This window comes from Gymnoscopelus braueri (genome assembly GCF_963280865.1).
Source record: "Gymnoscopelus braueri genome assembly, chromosome: 8".
Taxonomy (NCBI): Eukaryota; Metazoa; Chordata; class Actinopteri; order Myctophiformes; family Myctophidae; genus Gymnoscopelus; species Gymnoscopelus braueri.
This window is the reverse complement of record NC_137609.1, coordinates 10741544-10760024: the sequence shown is the minus strand read 5'-3', so window position 1 is coordinate 10760024 and position 18481 is coordinate 10741544. Positions and strand designations below refer to the sequence as shown.

At 41.3% G+C, this 18481-nt stretch overlaps 1 protein-coding gene across 3 annotated transcripts; it reads right to left on the bottom strand.

Annotated features, from left to right (window-relative positions):
* Nucleotides 1-6780: 6780 nt before the first annotated feature.
* zfpl1 (zinc finger protein-like 1) lies at nt 6781-18268 on the bottom strand. 3 transcript variants are annotated; one of them, XM_080435708.1, is made up of 8 exons: nt 18105-18268; nt 12952-13064; nt 12667-12778; nt 11956-12149; nt 11559-11637; nt 10908-11216; nt 10336-10459; nt 6781-7762 (listed from the first exon to the last, which is right to left on the bottom strand). In XM_080435708.1, exons 2-8 carry the CDS (start codon nt 13051-13053, stop codon nt 7579-7581), a joined length of 1104 nt encoding a protein of 367 aa, XP_080291834.1. In that variant the 5' UTR covers nt 13054-13064; nt 18105-18268; the 3' UTR covers nt 6781-7578. The 3 variants fall into 3 exon arrangements, with proteins under 3 accessions (XP_080291834.1, XP_080291835.1, XP_080291836.1); XM_080435709.1 differs by having other exon boundaries at nt 10336-10456; XM_080435710.1 differs by having other exon boundaries at nt 10908-11180.
* Nucleotides 18269-18481: the final 213 nt, after the last annotated feature.

The window sequence follows — 18481 nt, the reverse complement described above, 5'->3', positions numbered from 1 at the left end:
TTATCGGTACTGTACCTCATCCTGACTGCCGGGACTGGAGGTACTTCTTGAGGAATCTGTCTTGCAGGAATGACGCTCAAGCTTCCCATCGAATGCTGGAGAATGACCCTTAGATGGCTGGCTATGGTGGCTGTGGAGATGACCCGTGTGTGCATGCAGGGGATGGTGACGGGGCTCGATGTGATGGCGACCGTCTGATGCTTGGGGAGAGGACTGGCCTCCTTGGTGTTCAGAATGTGAGAGAGTTGAGGGGTGAACCCCTGACTGAGAGATGTGATGCTGATGATGAGGCTCACCACGATGGAGCTGCAGCTGGGAGTCTGAATGAGCAGAGTGGTGATGGCCACCTGACACAGCAGGGCTATGAGACTCACAATGATTGATCTGGGAATGTAAAGGACTGGGATGGGGTTCAAGACCATGACCTTGATGATGAGCTGGGCTGTGGTGGTCTCCATGCTGATGATGATGATGATGATCACCATGGTGATGGTCATCTTCAATGTGATGGTGGTCTCCATGGTGATGACCTGGGCTATGATGGTCTCCATGGTGATTTGTTGGGGTTTGGTGGTCTCCATGGTGATGACCTGGGCTGTGGTGGTCTCCATGGTGATGTGTTAGGCTGTGGTGGTCGTCATGGTGCTGATGCTCTCCATGATCATGGGGGTCTTCATGGTGATGGGTTGGTTTGTGGTTGTCTCCATTGTCATGATGGTCTCCATGACCTGGACTATGGTGGTCTCCATGGTGATGTGTTGGGCTATGGTGGTCTTTATGGTGATGGTGGTCTCCTTGGGCATGGTGGTTTCCACTGTGATGGTGGTCTCCACGGTGATGGTGGTCTCCTTGGGCATGGTGGTCTCCGCGGTGATGGTGGTCTCCTTGGTCATGGTGGTCTCCACGGTGATGGTGGTCTCCTTGGGCATGGTGGTCTCCACTGTGATGGTGGTCTCCTTGGTCATGGTGGTCTCCACTGTGATGGTGGTCTCCTTGGGCATGGTGGTCTCCACTGTGATGGTGGTCTCCTTGGTCATGGTGGTCTCCACTGTGATGGTGGTCTCCTTGGGCATGGTGGTCTCCACTGTGATGGTGGGCTCCTTGGTCATGGTGGTCTCCACGGTGATGGTGGGCTCCTTGGTCATGGTGGTCTCCACTGTGATGGTGGGCTCCTTGGTCATGGTGGTCTCCACTGTGATGGTGGGCTCCTTGGTCATGGTGGTCTCCACTGTGATGGTGGTCTCCTTGGTCATGGTGGTCTCCACTGTGATGGTGGGCTCCTAGGGCATGGTGGTCTCCACGGTGATGGTGGTCTCCTTGGTCATGGTGGTCTCCACTGTGATGGTGGGCTCCTTGGGCATGGTGGTCTCCACGGTGATGGTGGTCTCCTTGGTCATGGTGGTCTCCACGGTGATGGTCTCCGTGGTGATGATGAGAAGTTTGAAAGAGGTGGTCTGTATTGTGATGAGTTTTACCGTCACCATGGTGATGTTGTTGCCATTGGTCTCCAGGGTGATGTGAATGTTGAATAGAGGCGTCTCCATGGTGATGGTGATGAGGTGGGCTACAGTGATCTCCATGATGAGAACTAGTATTGAGGTGGTGTCTTTGGTGATGGTGATGAGGTTCGTTATCAATGTGATGGGGCGAGTCTTTCCCAGAGTGGTGGGGCCTATGGTGGTGGTGCATGAGTTTGTCATCTTTATAATCAGTGTGCTGACTAGAATGGGAATGTATGCTGGTATAAGTGTGACTGCTGGAGTCAATGGAGTCTGTACTGGCGGGCCGGCTCATCTGTGGTCTGGGCCTCTCCATTCCTCTGTCCATCATAGGTGAAGCCTGGCCTGTACCGCTTGGTCTGTGAGCGTCTGTAACACCAAGAGTGGTGAGCCTCTGTGGGCTGAGCACCTGCCGAGTAATCTCATTCAGAAAGTCAGAGAACTGAAGTTTCTCCCTCACCATGCCCTTCCTGGCTTCATTTTTTCTCCTCTGAATTTCAGCTTCATCGTCGGGTTTCTCCTCTTCTTCGCGGCTGATGAGGGCCTCCATTGACTTAGCTTTGCGGAAACTTCCATCTTTTCCTGAACCTCTTGAAATCCTCTGCTTGTTTTCGCCGTTGCTCCCGGCGTTGCCGAGGTGAAGGGCTGACCCTCGCTTGCCTGTCGCTCTGGCAGGGATCTTCGAGTGACCTTCATCGTCTACCAAGGGCATGGTGTCATCTGCTTCGTCAAAGATGTCAAAGCATGACTGTGAATGCTGGGGCTTTTTTCTCTGTGGATGTCTGCGAAAAGACTCAATGTAGCTGTCTGGAGACGACGAACGGGAAGAAGAAGAGGATGAACTGCAGGACGAATATGAAGAAGAGGAGGAGCCAGTTGAGGAGCTTGAGGAGGTGGCTGTAGCTGGAGTGTGGGAGATCCCATCAGCAATGTGTTTTTGTTGACAACCGTGTTGATGACAATTCTCGGTCTTCTCACGGTGATGGTGGAGGTTATGCTGGTGCTGGAAAGTGCAACCCTCTGCTGTTGAATGGGTGCTGTTGCAAGAAACCAGGGTGAGAGTGTTATCTTAAAGGGTAATGAAACCTTATGCTGATTTTGTAGTTCGTTTTCCAATTCAGGCTCAAAACTAGAGAAGATCAAAAACATCCCTCTCATCCCCCTTGAAGTCTATTAATTAAAATGACTTGACACAAACTCCCACAATGTGGCTCCCTGCTATTTTAATGATCAAGAAGAATATTAAATAATTGAATGAGCTGCGTTGTCACAATTAAGCACAGGTTGGATGTATTAATTTGAAGCTTATTAATCATGTTCCTACTTACCCATGACCTTCATCATCGTCTGAATGATGGCGGTAATGAGGATGACGGTGATAATGACCTCTGTCCTGTTGGTGGGGAAGGTGATTCTTGTCCTGAGATTTGGGGCTCATCATCTTCCCACGTCCATGGTCCACCTCATCCTGATCAGGCTTGCTGCGCGCGTGGCCTCTGTTGCCCTTGTGAGGCAGCACAGGTGTAAAACACTTCTCCATGACCCTGGTGTTGTCTCTGACAGAAGGTTCCAGGAACCAGGGCAACAGGGGAGCCTAAACAAACATAATAATATTAGCGCTGTCAGGTGGAATCCCTGTACTGTATGTCCAAAACTGTTGCTTTTCAGGAGATGGAAAGAAGAACCTGTGTTCCAATGGATCCAATGCATTTAGTCACAAGCTCTTGGTTCAATACTTATAAAACCCACACTTAACCACTTTCACTTAATAGTTTTTTTTCCCTACCAAAATAGCAAAATAGCAGATCTGCAAGCTTTCCCCTACCTTCATGTATGACGTGCTTGTGTATTCTTGCACGATGAAGTATAGGACATTAATTTGCAAAAAAAGATTAAATATGGAGACACAAGGTTTCTGCCCGACAGCAACGATATTCTCCTCAGTGATTTGGTTTTTGCAGAATTGCTTCCGGTTCTGGTGTGCCAAATCCTTTGACATTCCTCTCATGACTCAGATGCATTCATATTCAGGTTTTAATTTTAACGTCGTGATTAACTAGTACAGAGGAGAATCTAATTTAATCATAACACAATTAATTAAAATTAGTTTGCTACGATACTATACTACTTCTAAAATAAATCAGATTAATTTGTCTGACATGAGATTAGTTCACTCCTAAATTGCAGTACAGAAAATGTAAGAAATCTACAATTTTATTGACCCCGAGGGAAAATGTGTTTCTTCCAGCAATCAGTAGCAGGATAAAGATAGTATTTAGTAACAGACTGCCACCCCATTAGGGGCCAGTAAATTATCTATGGCAAACGCTAATTACAATCCCGTCTGTCAAAACACAGTCAAGTCAGCAACAACGTGATGAAATGTTTAATTACAAGCAGACATCTGTTTCTAACAGCATCTAACTATTAACTGTTGTTTGTCAAAAGCATTATATATACATACCAGCAGTTGAAGGGTAGCTGTGCACAGACTTCAGGAATTAGCCCATATATTACTGTTAAACAAAAATGACCGGTGATGCCAACACCAGCGCTGACCTCTGTCACAGAAGGCCTGCTCGATGATGTTTTGTACCAGGAGGAGATCAATGACGCCCTTCCTCTGTGGCCCGTTTCAACTGGGATGCACATGCTAAACACATGCACACACACACATCATCAATAAGTGCTCTGTGTTCTGCACATGGCAACACAGCTGTTATGTAAATATAGTGGTGGAAAGTACTGTAACTAAGTACATTTTCTCAAGTACTGTACTTAAGTACAATTTTGAGGCAGGGCTTTGAGTATTATTATTTTCTTTTTTTAAAGATACTTTATACTCCTACTCCACATCCTCTCAGAGGCAAATATTGTATGTTGTACTACACTTCAGATATTTGACAGCTTTAGTGACTAGTTACTTAGTAGATTTAGACTATTAACAAAACAGACATTAACCACTTAAAGGGATAGTTCACCCAAAAAAAATCGTATTTTCTATCAATACACACCCCATGAAGCCTTGAATTCATGGAGATAGTTTTCTTTTTGTCGCATTCCTGAGCCAATAATTTGATTAGAAAAAAAGTCATTATGGGGGTGAACTATCCCTTTAAGCCCTATTTAATAATATATAATATATATAATATTTAACTATAATATTGCTACTTTTACTTACCGTAAGTAAGAAAACAAATATCACCTAGATAGACATTGTATTTATTTACTGTGTCAGAATATCAACTTCTAGTTTGATTCCAAAGCACACACTGTCAGTCATTATTACCCACTATATTGTATATCATCTCGTATTTCTCCAATACCAGCTGGAGCTATTTTCCATTTTGCAATTTTCTTCATCAATTATTCAACTCAACCAATATCTGTTCAGTTAAAATCTGGTTATATCCCAGTGAATAGAGCCATGAAACTGTTAGCTATAACAGCTGACAGTTCAAATATAAATATTACACACCAGATGCAGAATGCAGATGGTTTGGGGTTGGAAGTGGATGAGTGGGTAGAGGAGATGTCTGGGAATTGGAAGGTCACTGGTTCGACCCTCAGCTTGCCCAGTCTACGTGTCCCTCAGTAAGACACTTAACCCCTAACAGCTCCGCCCGTGCGCTCATCTGAGTAGCCATCTGCTGGGTGAAGCTGTAAAAGCCCCTACACCCCCCCCCCCCCGACCAGAAAAGGCTCCCTTTCGTTTTCCGTTATTGACATGGCTGTCCCTATTATGTCAGTGCTGTGATCAAACCAATAACTCACAAAAGTCAAGGTTACATTTCAACTGCACTGCATTCCAGTAGACTGACAAAGACAATTACACCCATGATGAAGCATGCTTTAGAGTCCAATTAATCAACTCTGAGATTATATAATAAATAAGACATTACAGATTTGAGACAAAGACATCGGTCTCTCATTAATGTTGTAATCACCTATTGTCGTTGCCCACGGCAGCTTTCCCTGAATCAATGAGATAGGTCACGGCTCAGGCCAATTCATAATCAATTTCAACTGTGCACTGACATGACCGCCCAGGAGGAAAGATAATCGACAGTCCACTGAAGCAAAACACACCCGAATAGTGCATTCATAAAATAAACCGACAAGGTTTGACAGCAAGGCTGCTGGTTCAATGTTCCATTCCAGTTGGGAATATTTGGGCTTCCCCCCTAGGAAGCAACCACTGATGTGCTCTTGAGCAATGCAATTAACTTTGAGTTCCTTCACTGGTCTGGAGCAGCTTGTAGATTGTGATTATTCTGGAGAGCTGCCAGCCATGAAGGCAACTATGATTGTTTGTGAGGCAAAGCATTGCCAAAGGTCACCCGTTCCGCTCACCATATTCTGTTAAAGGATTCCAAAACAAATACCACATTAGGTCTGTTGTCCTTCTGGATTGCTGCAGCCAAAGACTGGATCAATCTGCAAAAAAACTAACATACACTCAAATTTGACAATTTTATCTTCAAGTCAGTTTGCAAGGACTCTATTATTGATACATGCTGCTGTTTCTTGACCAAGTAGTTCCCCCCTAGCCCTTGTCTGTTGGCTACTTAATGTTGTCCCATGCAAATATTAGCTCTGTTGCTCTCTACGGTTTTGTTTTGCCTGTTGGCCTTACTTGCTTGGGTATGCTACTCTTGTTTTGCTATTGTATTGTCTGATGGTGTTGTCTGCTAGTTACCTGCCCGATACTTGTGTACCTATCATGCTATGTAAATAGTGGGTGTGTTGGAAATGTTTAGATGTGTATTGTTTTCATTTCATTTGTTTTAGCTGCTTGCTAACCTGTTCCTTCAAGAGGCCTTGCCTTTTGCCAGGCTGCCATCGTAAATAAGAATTTGTTCCCAATTACTTGCCTGGTTAAAATAATATATTATGTATATTAAAAATGTAGATATAATAAAGTCCATCTGTGATCAGTTAAGTTTCAATAAAGTTAATACAGTTCATGTGAAGGCCACATCTGCCAAAAGATCATCCACACCATTCAGAGAACCCTGGTGGTGTCTAAACTGGTGAAAGGTACATGGCACTGTTATTTAATAACTTTGTAAGCACATCACGAAATCAATTAGAACAGCTGATCCTAGCGAGCACAATGAAATTTGGTTTCATACATTCATCAGCATGCACTCACCTGTTTGTAAAGCCATTTTCAAATCAATCCCAGGTGCTAAAATGTATTCTACTGCGCCCAGCAGGTGGCTGGATAAATCCTTTTCCAGCATCACTAATGACAGCGAAAACATTTAAATGTGTAGATTCTGTATTTAATTGACAGCTTGGGGGGGGAAACGAGGATATATTACATACAGTATGTATGGCAACCGTTAGCAATGCACTGTATAGAAGTTAGAATTTCAGAAGTAATGCAAACACTCATTAAGAGTGTAAAAGAGTGACCATGTAAAGTAGACGCAAAAGAGTTGATAATCCCTACAAAAAATCCTGCAAAAATGGATAGAATAATACACAACTGACAGTTCTGCAGAAAAAAACTGACATTTCTTCAGTAAATCAGCAGTTTTGTTTTTTTGCTACCATAGACCTCAGATAAATATAATTTTTGTTACTTAGGAAGATAATTATTTGACAGTCAGAAAAAAATGCACCCACGTCACCAACATTTTCAATCCAACGACAGTTAGTCAGCCTTTGCAAAAATGAACACTTGTGAACACTAGTGTTATCAACAGCAATTCAGAACAACTATTGCTTTCTGTGAAATTATCTATAGTCACAGACACGAATGAATTATCCAACTTGCAGGCAGCACTGCTAGGATCAGAATTGCCAATCTGCTAGGAGATGTCCTTTTGCTTGCTGTGCACACGGGTCCAATGCAACCGCCTATTGCCAGATTGGAATGAATGGCCCCAGGGTCTGTCCATTCTAAAAGGTGCACTGTGTTCTCTGCTTTATTCAAGTTGGGGTGATGGCTCCCTCTGCTGGTCCCATCATGTAATAGAAAAAGTCTCATTTCAGCTGATTCTACACAGGCCAACGCTGTGTAACACACACACACACACACACACAAGTGGAAAAGCAACAAAATGGTTATTCAGTTTTTCCCCACACGGATATTGGGGTTAAGGAGAGGATCTAAATTGGGGTCCGAGTCAGACGAGGCACGTCCCAGTTTAGCCATGATGATGATGAGTGTAAAGAATCCAATGACTCCGACCAGAAGGAGCATGAAGATCCGTTGTTTCAGTGTCAGGGAGGACCTCTTCCCTGTTCGGTTTCTGAAAAATGAAGATGAGACACGATGAGATGAAGGTCGAGTAGCCAACACGTCGATACAAGAGACAATTATGCAATTAAGTACAAAGGTCGAAATGCAGAGGCAAAATATAAATAAATACAATAAATTAAAGGCTGCAACATACTCCAAATGATGTCGAACTTCTTAACCCATTAAGACCTGCGGCGATTCTTAAAAATGTTTTCTAAATCCTAACAGTTTTTCGAAAAAAATCTAAAAAAATAAAATTTCACGATTTTTCAAAAATAGCAGATCTACAAGCTCACAGCGCGGCACTCGGTGCCGCGCTGTGAGCTTGTATATCTGCTATTTTTGAATAGCCAAAGAAATCTAAAGTGACACAGATGCGTTCCAGGACAAAACTATTTTATGAAGAAGGAAGGCACTGTAGCAAACTCGGACAATTGAAGCGTTTTTTCAAAGATGTATTGACATCCAAACGTCGTCACGTTATTTGCCTGCACCCTGTAAATAAAAAAAGGCTTCAATTGTTTGAGTTTGCTCCAGTGCCTTCCTTCTTCTACACATACTAGTCCCGCTCCTGAGCAGTGGTGTAAAGTAACTAAGTACATTTACTCAAGTACTGTACTTAAGTACACTTTTGAGGATTTTTTTACTTTACTGGAGTATTTCCCATTTCCAATACTTTTACTTCTACTCCACTACATCTCAGAGGCAAATATTGTAGCCTACTTTTACTCCAATACAATTATTGAATGAAAACTTTAGTTACTAGTCACTTTGTAAAATTAGATTATTATTACAAAACACATTAACCACTTTAGCCCTACAAAATACATTTCGGCCATTTGAAAATAGCCGATCGCGACGCATTGTGAGCTTGTAGATCTGCTATTTTCAAAAGATTTGTATACATTTGAAAACGTGAAACGGGACATTCTGCATAATAAGTACTTTTACTTTTGGTACTTTAAGTACATTTTGACACCAATACTTCAAAATGTACTTTTACTCAAAGTACATTTTGAATTCCGGACTTTTACTTGTAACAGAGTATTTCTACATGGCAGTATTGATACTTTTACTTAAGTAAAACATGCAAGTACTTTTTCCACACACTGCCATGATGCCATGATGATCATTTAAAAGAGCCTTAAAAAATCACCTTTCAGGAGGCCAAAGGTGGAGGTAGTACCATTTTCCCGTTAGACAGCAGACCCTCCCCCCCCCCTGTTCTTGTACATATTTTTTTTCCCCCTCTTTTTTATTTTTTTTGTTGTACATAGTGTTATATATATTTTTTGGCTGTTTATTTTGTAATGATATTTGAACTGTGGTGCCACTATATATGCCTATGAATTAAATACCAAGGCCCTCATTGGAAACAAGTCTGCAAGGACTTTTATGAACGGACCTGTTAGACAAAGTATTTTAAATGTAACTGTGCTGTTTTACATTTTTTGCCTAATAAAATATTCAATCAATCAATGCTCCTGAGATCCCAGCACCGGACCAGCCTGAATTTGGCTTGAGGCGCGGTGGAAACCCCTTTGTTCAAAACTATTTCATACTCAGGTCTGAGTTCTGAACTGCTAGACCTTGCACTCTCAGTAGTCTGCCAAGCAACACTCGCTCGAGGCGAGGCCACAGATGCATTGTGTACTGGTGGTGGCTTTACCACGGATCTTCTTCTGTTTGTTTACATCGACCTCCAACGAGATTTGACATAATTTGCCCGGGGATTTCACCATTTCTGGGCGACAGACACGGTGGAAAAAGTTACTCTCTCTCTCCATTAATTAATCACCATCTGGTTGTGTTTATAGCCACTCAGAGAGGGACTATTCTCAGCCAACCTTTCTTCACTGTCCATATTGCGGAAATGAAACACTATAAATCTAATTTTATTAATTACATTTAAGGCCACCTCTGGTCTGGCCCCATCCTATATCTCAGACCTGCTCGAGCCATATGTACCAAAACGTAGTTTGAGGTCCTCGGACAAAGCTCTCCTAGTCATCCCAAATTCCCGACCAAAAACTAAAGGAGACCGAGCTTTTGCATTCAGAGCTCCGACTCTCTGGAATGCCCTCCCTGTGGAGATCAGGCTTGCAGAGCCTGTGCCCCTGTTCAAATCCCTCCTGAAAACTCACTTTCATAAAGCTGCCTTTATTCCCCAAATGTTTTTACCAATTATGTCCTACTGCATTTGCTGTGTCATGTTTTTTTTTTGCTCTATTCCTTGTTGTGTGATGTGTTTTGATTCTCTGTGAAGCACTTTGTAACTTTGTTTTGAAAAGGTGCTACAGAAATAAAGCTTTATCATTATTATTATGTCTGAACAATCACATATGAACATACTAACTACTAGTAATACTAACTAGCTAGTTAGAACATCTTGGTAGTGCAAGAATTGCCAAACAGAACTTCACCAACAAGGTACTGCCTAAATGTAAGAGTATGCTACAGCTTTAAGATTAAGAGCTTTTTCTTGTATTTGTTTTGTAAATTAATGTAACCCTTATTGTAATATTCATCATTTTGTTACAAGGTACTAGAGTGCTGAGTTAATGATAAAAGATAATCACTCACTTCAGGATTTGAGCAAACCAGCTCAGAGTAGGCCTTCGTCGGTACTTGTCATCATCAAAGTCGACCTGTGTGACAGAACTGTGACCGACGTCCCGAGTGTCATACACCTTTCTTGGAGATGCTGCTGGGAAAACATTATTATAATTATTAAATTAATTAATAGCATCAATAATAATTACTTAAATCAATAGCCCATTGATAATAAATGACCATTATCAATGTTTTTCATGCTCCTTTTTTTGGTACATAGTTGTATTTTTTCTGTATTATCTGTATTTTCATGTTGATTTTTGAACTGTTTGGTTGCTACTATATATGTCTATGAAATTAATTCAAGGACCCCAACGGAAACAAGTCCGCAAGGACTTTTTTGGCCGGACCTTTTAGTCAAAAGCATTATAAATGTAACTGTGTTGTTTTACATTCTTTTGCCTAATAACAATTTCAATCAAAAATCAATCAATCAATGGCATCTTATTTGATCATATCTTTGATCATATCTTTGATCATATTTTGCCATTATGTTTGTTCTATATACATAGAATAAATGTGAGAACTTCACAGTCCTGTACCTGCATGCATTGTGATTGTGTCACAGGGAGGCGGGGCAGGATTGAAGTTTATCACAGCGTGTTCCTGCATAACGGGAGCCTCAACATTGAGATGGTGACCGCCGTGATCTTCCTGCGCTGGGGGTGGAATGGTCGCCGGGGCTGCCATGGCATTGGAGTTGTACGAGTCCATGGCGTAGACCTCACTTGTTTCTCGTGCTGCTGCGTTGGAATCAAAGTAGGCGTTTTCTCGTGCTGCCGCATTGGAATCAAAGTAGGAGTTTTCTCTCGGTGCTGCATTGGAATCAAAGTAGGCGTTTTCTCTTGGCGCTGCAAAGTAGTACGAGAGTAGGTGTGAAAATAATGAACACAGTATTTATTAAGTATGATTAAGTATGCATTATTAATTACATGAACCCTAGCGTCCCTATTCTTGGTATATCATGGCAAAAACATTCAGCAAAAATAGGCAAACGTTCAGCAAAAATAACAGATCTACAAGACCACAACGCATCGCGTTGCGACATGTGACCGTGTAGATCACAACACTATTTGATGCACAACAACGTGTATAGGGTTTAAGTGGTTGTACGTAATTACTATTAAAAGGATACAATATTGTAATTTCAACCAATTAAGCTCTCTTTGGGTTGTACATGCTGCGAAACTCACCGTCGAATGTGGACCAATCCGAAAAGTCAGCGGTATCACTTGGAGTGCTCTCTTCAAGAACATCTATTGGCTCTTCAATCTGTCAAGCAGTCATCAAGAAGCATTTACAAATATATTAGGGTATACGCATAAACAAACGCTCAAGGACTGCTTCTCCAGGTGCCATTCAAAGTCATACCTCTACAATAAGAAAATGCAAGATGCCTTTCATACTGTACAATTGATGTAGCCAAAAGTGCTGTGCGCTTAAGTGCACTTACGTACTAAGGGAATTGACAGAAAAGTTGAATTGATTAGAGAAAGGGGGGGGGGGGGGTTCGGTAGCTGTGATTTACGGTACACACTAACGTTGAGTTGAGCCGACAATAAAAGTTTAATTCAATATAGAAGCCCTTACCAGAGGCAGTCCCAAGCCTGCTCTGGCCCAGTTGACTGAGGACAGCTGTTCCTTCAACATGTCTGCCACCGGGCTCGCCAGGTTGGAGGGGGGGAACACCGGGCCCTGGCAACTGGGACACTGATATCCCGCCGGGGCGGTGTGCAGTGGCAAGCGGGCCGCCAGGTCATTAAGACAGGACCAGTGAAATACATCTGGGGGAAGATATGAAAAATAAACAGTGGAGGGGGGAAAGGCGTATTATACTAAACGGATGATTTATTAGTATCCACAGTAAATGCAACATTTGAATAAACACTTTGTGTACAGTATGTTGTATCACATACTGTACATAATTGTAAAGGTAAAAATATCCTCCACATTGTCTGCCTTTTAAAATCAAGTGTACTGTATACGTGCACGTCTGTAAACCAAAACAGAGTAAAAAGCTCTTGCTATGAGAGTGTAAATGTCGAATAAACCCAAATCTGGTACACTATGACTCTTGACGGCTGCATTATTGATGATGGTTTGAAGGTTATTCTACAGTTGCACTTTGTTGTAGAAACAGTACCGAAAAGGGAAAGAATTGATAAAGCCTCAGGGGTCAGGAGTAAGGGGTGAGACAGTTATGTCAAAATAACAATGCATGGAGTAGTGTTTGAGGATTTGTGTGACTGGCGTAAACAAGGATTCGCTCTAACTTTAACACCGGAATGTTGGCAAACTTACCATAGCAGACCAATCTGACCGTTTCGTCAGCAGAGAGTAGATTATTACACAGGGTGCAGTTGGGGTTGTAATCGCTGTCCTGAAGCCATTGCAAATATGACTGCACAATACACTGTAAGGATGAAAAGGGGGTGGGGGTTTATAAATATATCAATTATTAGAATCTGAATCAACTTCATCACAGATTTACAGGTGTAAAGAAGTGGTTGAAAGAAGTTTGTTTTTGTTGTTTTCAGGAAGAGAAAAAGAAGTGACAGGGATTTGATAGACGGTAGATGCACTAACCTTGTTATGGTTTGAGACGAGACAGTGCTCACACACGTTCACGCGATGTTCAAAACAGAACAAATTGGTGACCTTCCTCTTGGGACACTTGCAGAGACCCATAGCCAGGTGTACTGTATGGAAAACACAAACACATAGGAGGTCTATTTACAGGTTTACAAAAGCAGAATTCAAGGACATTTCAAACAACGTGTGCTTGGTTAGAGCTATTTCAGCATCTTGCCGTTTCAGCAAAGTACCATTCAATTCAAAAGCCTTTTTAGATACGTGGCCGAAAGTATTTGGTACCCATCCACCTAAAAAAAAAGTTGAAGTTGCTTAAGTTGAAACTGACAGAAGTTTATGGTATCCTCATTTCAATGAATAGAACACAAACTTTGCTTTTACAACCCAACATTGAAAATAATAAAGCGAATAAATGGCATTGACTAAAATGTAAAATTGATTCGTATTCTCTTAATATTTTGTTGCACAGACTTTGGAGGCAATAACTGCAAACCAGACACTCTCTGTTTGTTACTATGAATAAGATTTCTCAAATTGTCCACTGGTTGTTTGTCCGACACTTCAGGTTTGATGAGTTCTGTCCACTCTTTGTTCTTCTTTCCACAGATGTTCAATGGGACTCATATCAGGACTCAAACAGACCACTTCAGAACAGTCCAATGTGTTATTCTCATCCATTCTTGGTGATTTTTCATGTAGTCAATGTTTCAAGTTATCATACTGGAAAGAAAGCCAACAAAAAAATACTTTGGGCCTGTCACTGGGCAGTAAGTTTTGCTCAGATTCAAGCCACCCAGGCCTAAGGAACGCTGGGCAAGACCTGGGCTGTTGGTTGTCTAGGAGGTGACAACCGGAAGTGGTTGAATTTGGCGGAAGTACGGCCCAAGGAAATTACGTTGACGCTTTACAAATCTGTTTACATTCTCTGTGAATGAAACGAGTGTTGTGATTGGTCGAAAAAGGTCGTTTCCGGGGGAAACGCGTACGACGGCAGTCCTGCCCTAATATAGACACTCTTTTCTTTAGGTCGTGACCGGGCTCTTCTCTTCGCAGATGAGTGAGGCTGGGAACGAGGCATCAAAGCAACCCCAAAACATCACAGAGCATGTTTCACGATAAGCCGTGTTTGTTTCTTTGAAAGCTTCATTTAGTCTTCTATGAATTACCAAAAAGCTCTAATTGTGATTCGTTTGTCAAAAGTATAGCCTCCCAGAAGGAATGGATTGTCAACATGCATTTCAGCAAAGTCCAATGATTTCCAATCTGCCTTTTTTGTGTCTCCCGTTTAGAAGAACCAATCTTCCTGTCTAAGGAGCCCATTTTCATTCAGACAGCAACTGTCTGAAACCGCTGTACCTTGAGCTTGACGATCAGTTTGGATCTGTTTTGAAGTTTCCCCGTTTCTTTCTCTGCCATTCGAACAATCTTTCTGTGCAATCTTTGGCCAATTTTTATAGTCCCATGCATGCGCCTTAAACTTCTTAATAAAATTGGCAACAGTGGTCACACAGGCACATCATGCTCTTTGGAGATAGTATTGTAACCTTTACGTTGACCATGCTTGGCTATTACCTTTTTTCCTAATCTCCTCATTCCACTCTCTGCTTTTCCTTCCGTTTTTTCATGTTCAGTGTGATGCACACAGTGGCACAAAACAGTCATTTTGGGGTCATTTTCTGGCTGCATGCGTGATATTGAAACACCTGTGATACTAATTAAAACAACAGTCTGCTTAAAATATTACTAGTGCAATGCAATTTATTTCTTCTTACAACTTCTAGGGTAACAATAACTTTGACCATGCTACTTCAGAATGACTTCGTACTGTAGATTAAGCAATAATTCAATTATTTTTCAGAACTTTTTTGTTTTCTTCTGCTGCAAACCACCAAAGACAGATTATGGATATTATAATAATATATATTTTAATATGAACAGTTTTCAGGGCAAATGGTGGATGCATTATTTTAATAAAATGCAAGGGTACCAATATTTCAGGCCACATTAGGCTATGTTGCTGTAACAGCACGTCACAATAGCATTTTCCAGGGCTTCAGTCAGAAAGCATGAATTCCGCGACCGGGCGGGTTTACCAGGCTACAAGAAAGTGTGAATGGTATGTGTGAGGCATACAATATGAAGTGCTTTGAGTTGTTGGAAGATTAGAAAAAATGTATCAGGCTTTGTCTGAACTGTTGTCATTTCACAAAGCCAAAGTATTGCGAGACATCTGTTGTTAGCAAATCCCATTGATCTACTACAAATACAATACATGATAACCTTTGATCATGTTAGTCTTTCTAAGCTCAACAGAGCCACAGAGATCAGATGATTGCATCATCATTTCAATTTTTTGTCTGGCATTTCCCCAGGAATGTGTGATCCACTTTAGCCTCAAGATTGTCTCATACAATTCATGACTGGGGCGACCTTAAAGTGATGTGGTTTGCAAAGCTCAGCAGCTCATCTGACAAATTGGATGCTGCAGTAACCATGATAATAAACATGCAATCAAGTGGCTGGGATTAACTCATAAAAGCGTGATTAATATGCACAATGAATGCACATACGCTGTTGTACACTTCTGGGTAACAAGCAGAACAAAAAGAAAACGTAATATCCTTTAGTTTCTACAGCTATGCTGCTGCCTCAAGAAATACAGTGGCTTAAGTAAATAACTGTGAATAATTCAGAATGTATGCTGCTGTGCATAGAGCTGTGCATTCATGCAACTTAATCACATGAACCCTAGCGTCATAATAGGCAAACAATAGGTACAAATTTGGTGAACATTCAGCAAACAATAGGTGAACAATCTGCAATCGTTATTTGTTGTAAAGGCAATTAAATTACCACTTAAGTAGTAAACTGGTAATTTAATTGCAAAATGTGATGTTAATTTACTGTAAATCAGCATGGATGTATACTGTGGGTTGAGAAAAAATAATAATAGTCTGCAGCTTCATCAGGGTTTCTAGTGCAACTATCTGGCCATATGACTTGTCTGTCTTGTGCAATGACTTTCATATAGCTGGAGTGTTTCAGCATGATGTTTGAATATGGAACTCTAGACATAAAATCCATACACTTATTCATCTCATTATGATACACACATATTGTTTTATGATACATGTATTGTATTTTTATGGCATCATACATCCATTCATATTATCAATTAGTAGCAGACTTGGATACGCATAGTATTTTCTGTGTATGTCACCACCACATAATAGTAGTGCAGTGACTAATAAGGTGAAATCACCATATGCAACCACCGGTATTCAAAACAACAAAACAATGTTGTATCATAATACAAAACATGTATTATTAATGAATGAATGAATCAAACAAACAATATGTGCACTGATGGGTCTAATTTTTTACCATTTTCTGATGGATCTAAAGTGTACCATTTTCCATTTGTATGTGTTAATATGGTTAAAAGTGTCAGTGCCTCCCAGGCAGCCTGCAACGTTGTTTTGGCCTGATGGCCCCCTTCTGGTATGTCAACAATATTAGATTGCAGGTTAACCTCATTGCCACACGGATTTGTTGTTATAAACATTGTGCATAAATGATACCCCAACCTTGGTTGCCCAGGAAACGGAGCCATTCGAGATATAACTGACGGCTGACGTGATGACGAAAGGCATAACCCCACGTTATGTGTATAATAATCTGTATCTCTGTTTTAACGTCAGAAGAATATATCTGGAACCATGCTTTTCCGACACTTGTAAGATCTCTTCTCTGGAATAAACCCAAATACTATTATAACACGTTTCCTTCCTCCGTTTATTGATGTACTTAATTCTCATCTGACCGTTGGATGTTTGTGGACCGGTATTTACTAGGAAAAACAAAGCTATCAATTGGCACACTAAGAAAATGACCTGTGATTAGTGGTGTGTCATGTGTAATAGATCCATGGTTCTCAAAGTGGGGTCCGGGGACCCCCAGGGGTCTTTGAGGGAGTTCCAGGGGGTCCCCAGCTAAATGATGGATAGTTAGGAACCAAATGGACCCTTATGGGTCTGTAACTCCGAGAGTGTACAAATGGAACCCCATTTGGTTCCATTTGTACACTCTCAGAGTTAAATTAACATAGATTTTACGATAGAAATTGGGGTCCCAGAGATATAAATGCCATTAAATGGGGGTCGGTGGCCTAATGCATGTCAAACTGGGGGTCCTTGAAATTAAAATGGTTGAGAATCACTGCTATAGAGCCATAAAACTCTTCTCTTGTGGGGGTCCCTGGCATATCTTTTCAAATGGGGGTCCGCGACTCCGCGGGCTAATAATTGTCAATTTGGGGGTCCTTGACATGAAAAAGTTTGAGAACCACTGTAATAGATAATGAATAGTGATATTGTTAAGTCACTTGTGTTGTGTGGATGGTGATGCTTTATTCTGCTTGCTGACAGAACTCACTGTCACATGCCTGTTGGTGTGTCTTCGATATACTTGTCTACAATATATATGCATTGTTTGATACATATTAAGTTAGTATTACTTAATGTTTCTCCTCTCACCACATCCTGTTGGACAGAGTGAATACATCAACCACTTAAGCCCTATAAAGAATAGGGCAAATAACCCATCTACAAAAGCTCACAATGCGCTGTGAGCTTGTAGATAAGCTATTTTGCCTATTTTTGGATAGTTTTGCCAATAATGCCAGGCCCAAAAGATAAAGGGACAACAAGTTTAAATCATTGGTTCTCAAAGTGGGGTCTGGGGACCCCCAGGGGTCCTTGAGGGAGTTCCAGGGGGTACCCAGCTAAATGATAGATAGTTAGGAACCAAATGGACCCTTATGGGTCTGTAACTCTGAGTGTCAATTTGGGGGTGCTTGACATGAAAAGGTTTGAGAATCACTGGTTTAAAGTGGTTAATGTCATCAGAATGAATGAATACTTCCATATCAATAACATCAGCTTTGAATTAATACGCTCATGTCTATAATTACATTAAATTAATCGCACCAATATGATATATTGTCGTTATTAATGTTATTATAGACATGACATATCTTATCTAAGGTTGACATTTGTCTGAGCTAACGTTAGCTTAGCAACTATCGATACAGTAGGTTAAAGCCAGGTAGCTAGCTGTTAATGTGTGTTATATCATTATAACGTTACCTGTCACGCCAAGTTTATACAATTGTCCTCCGTTTCAGGGTGATTTGACGAAGTGGCATTTATGCTTCGTTGTCGTTCTCACAGGAATGTGTGTTTAAAAAGTACCGACGAGATGGATGATGTTACACAGTAAACTTCACTGTAATGTTTATATGCCACGTCTCTTCCGCTATGCGTCTTCTTCGCCGTTTCTTCTTTTTGATCATAGAGCTACACACCGCCACCTAATGTACCGGAATGAAACACGTTTGCAGTTTAGAGGTAGTTTTGAAATCCTTTTCGTTTGAATTATAATATATACGTGTCATGTCACGTGTTCTGTATGTACCACAACATGATAGATACTATGACAAATCAGTTTATTAAATAAATGTTCA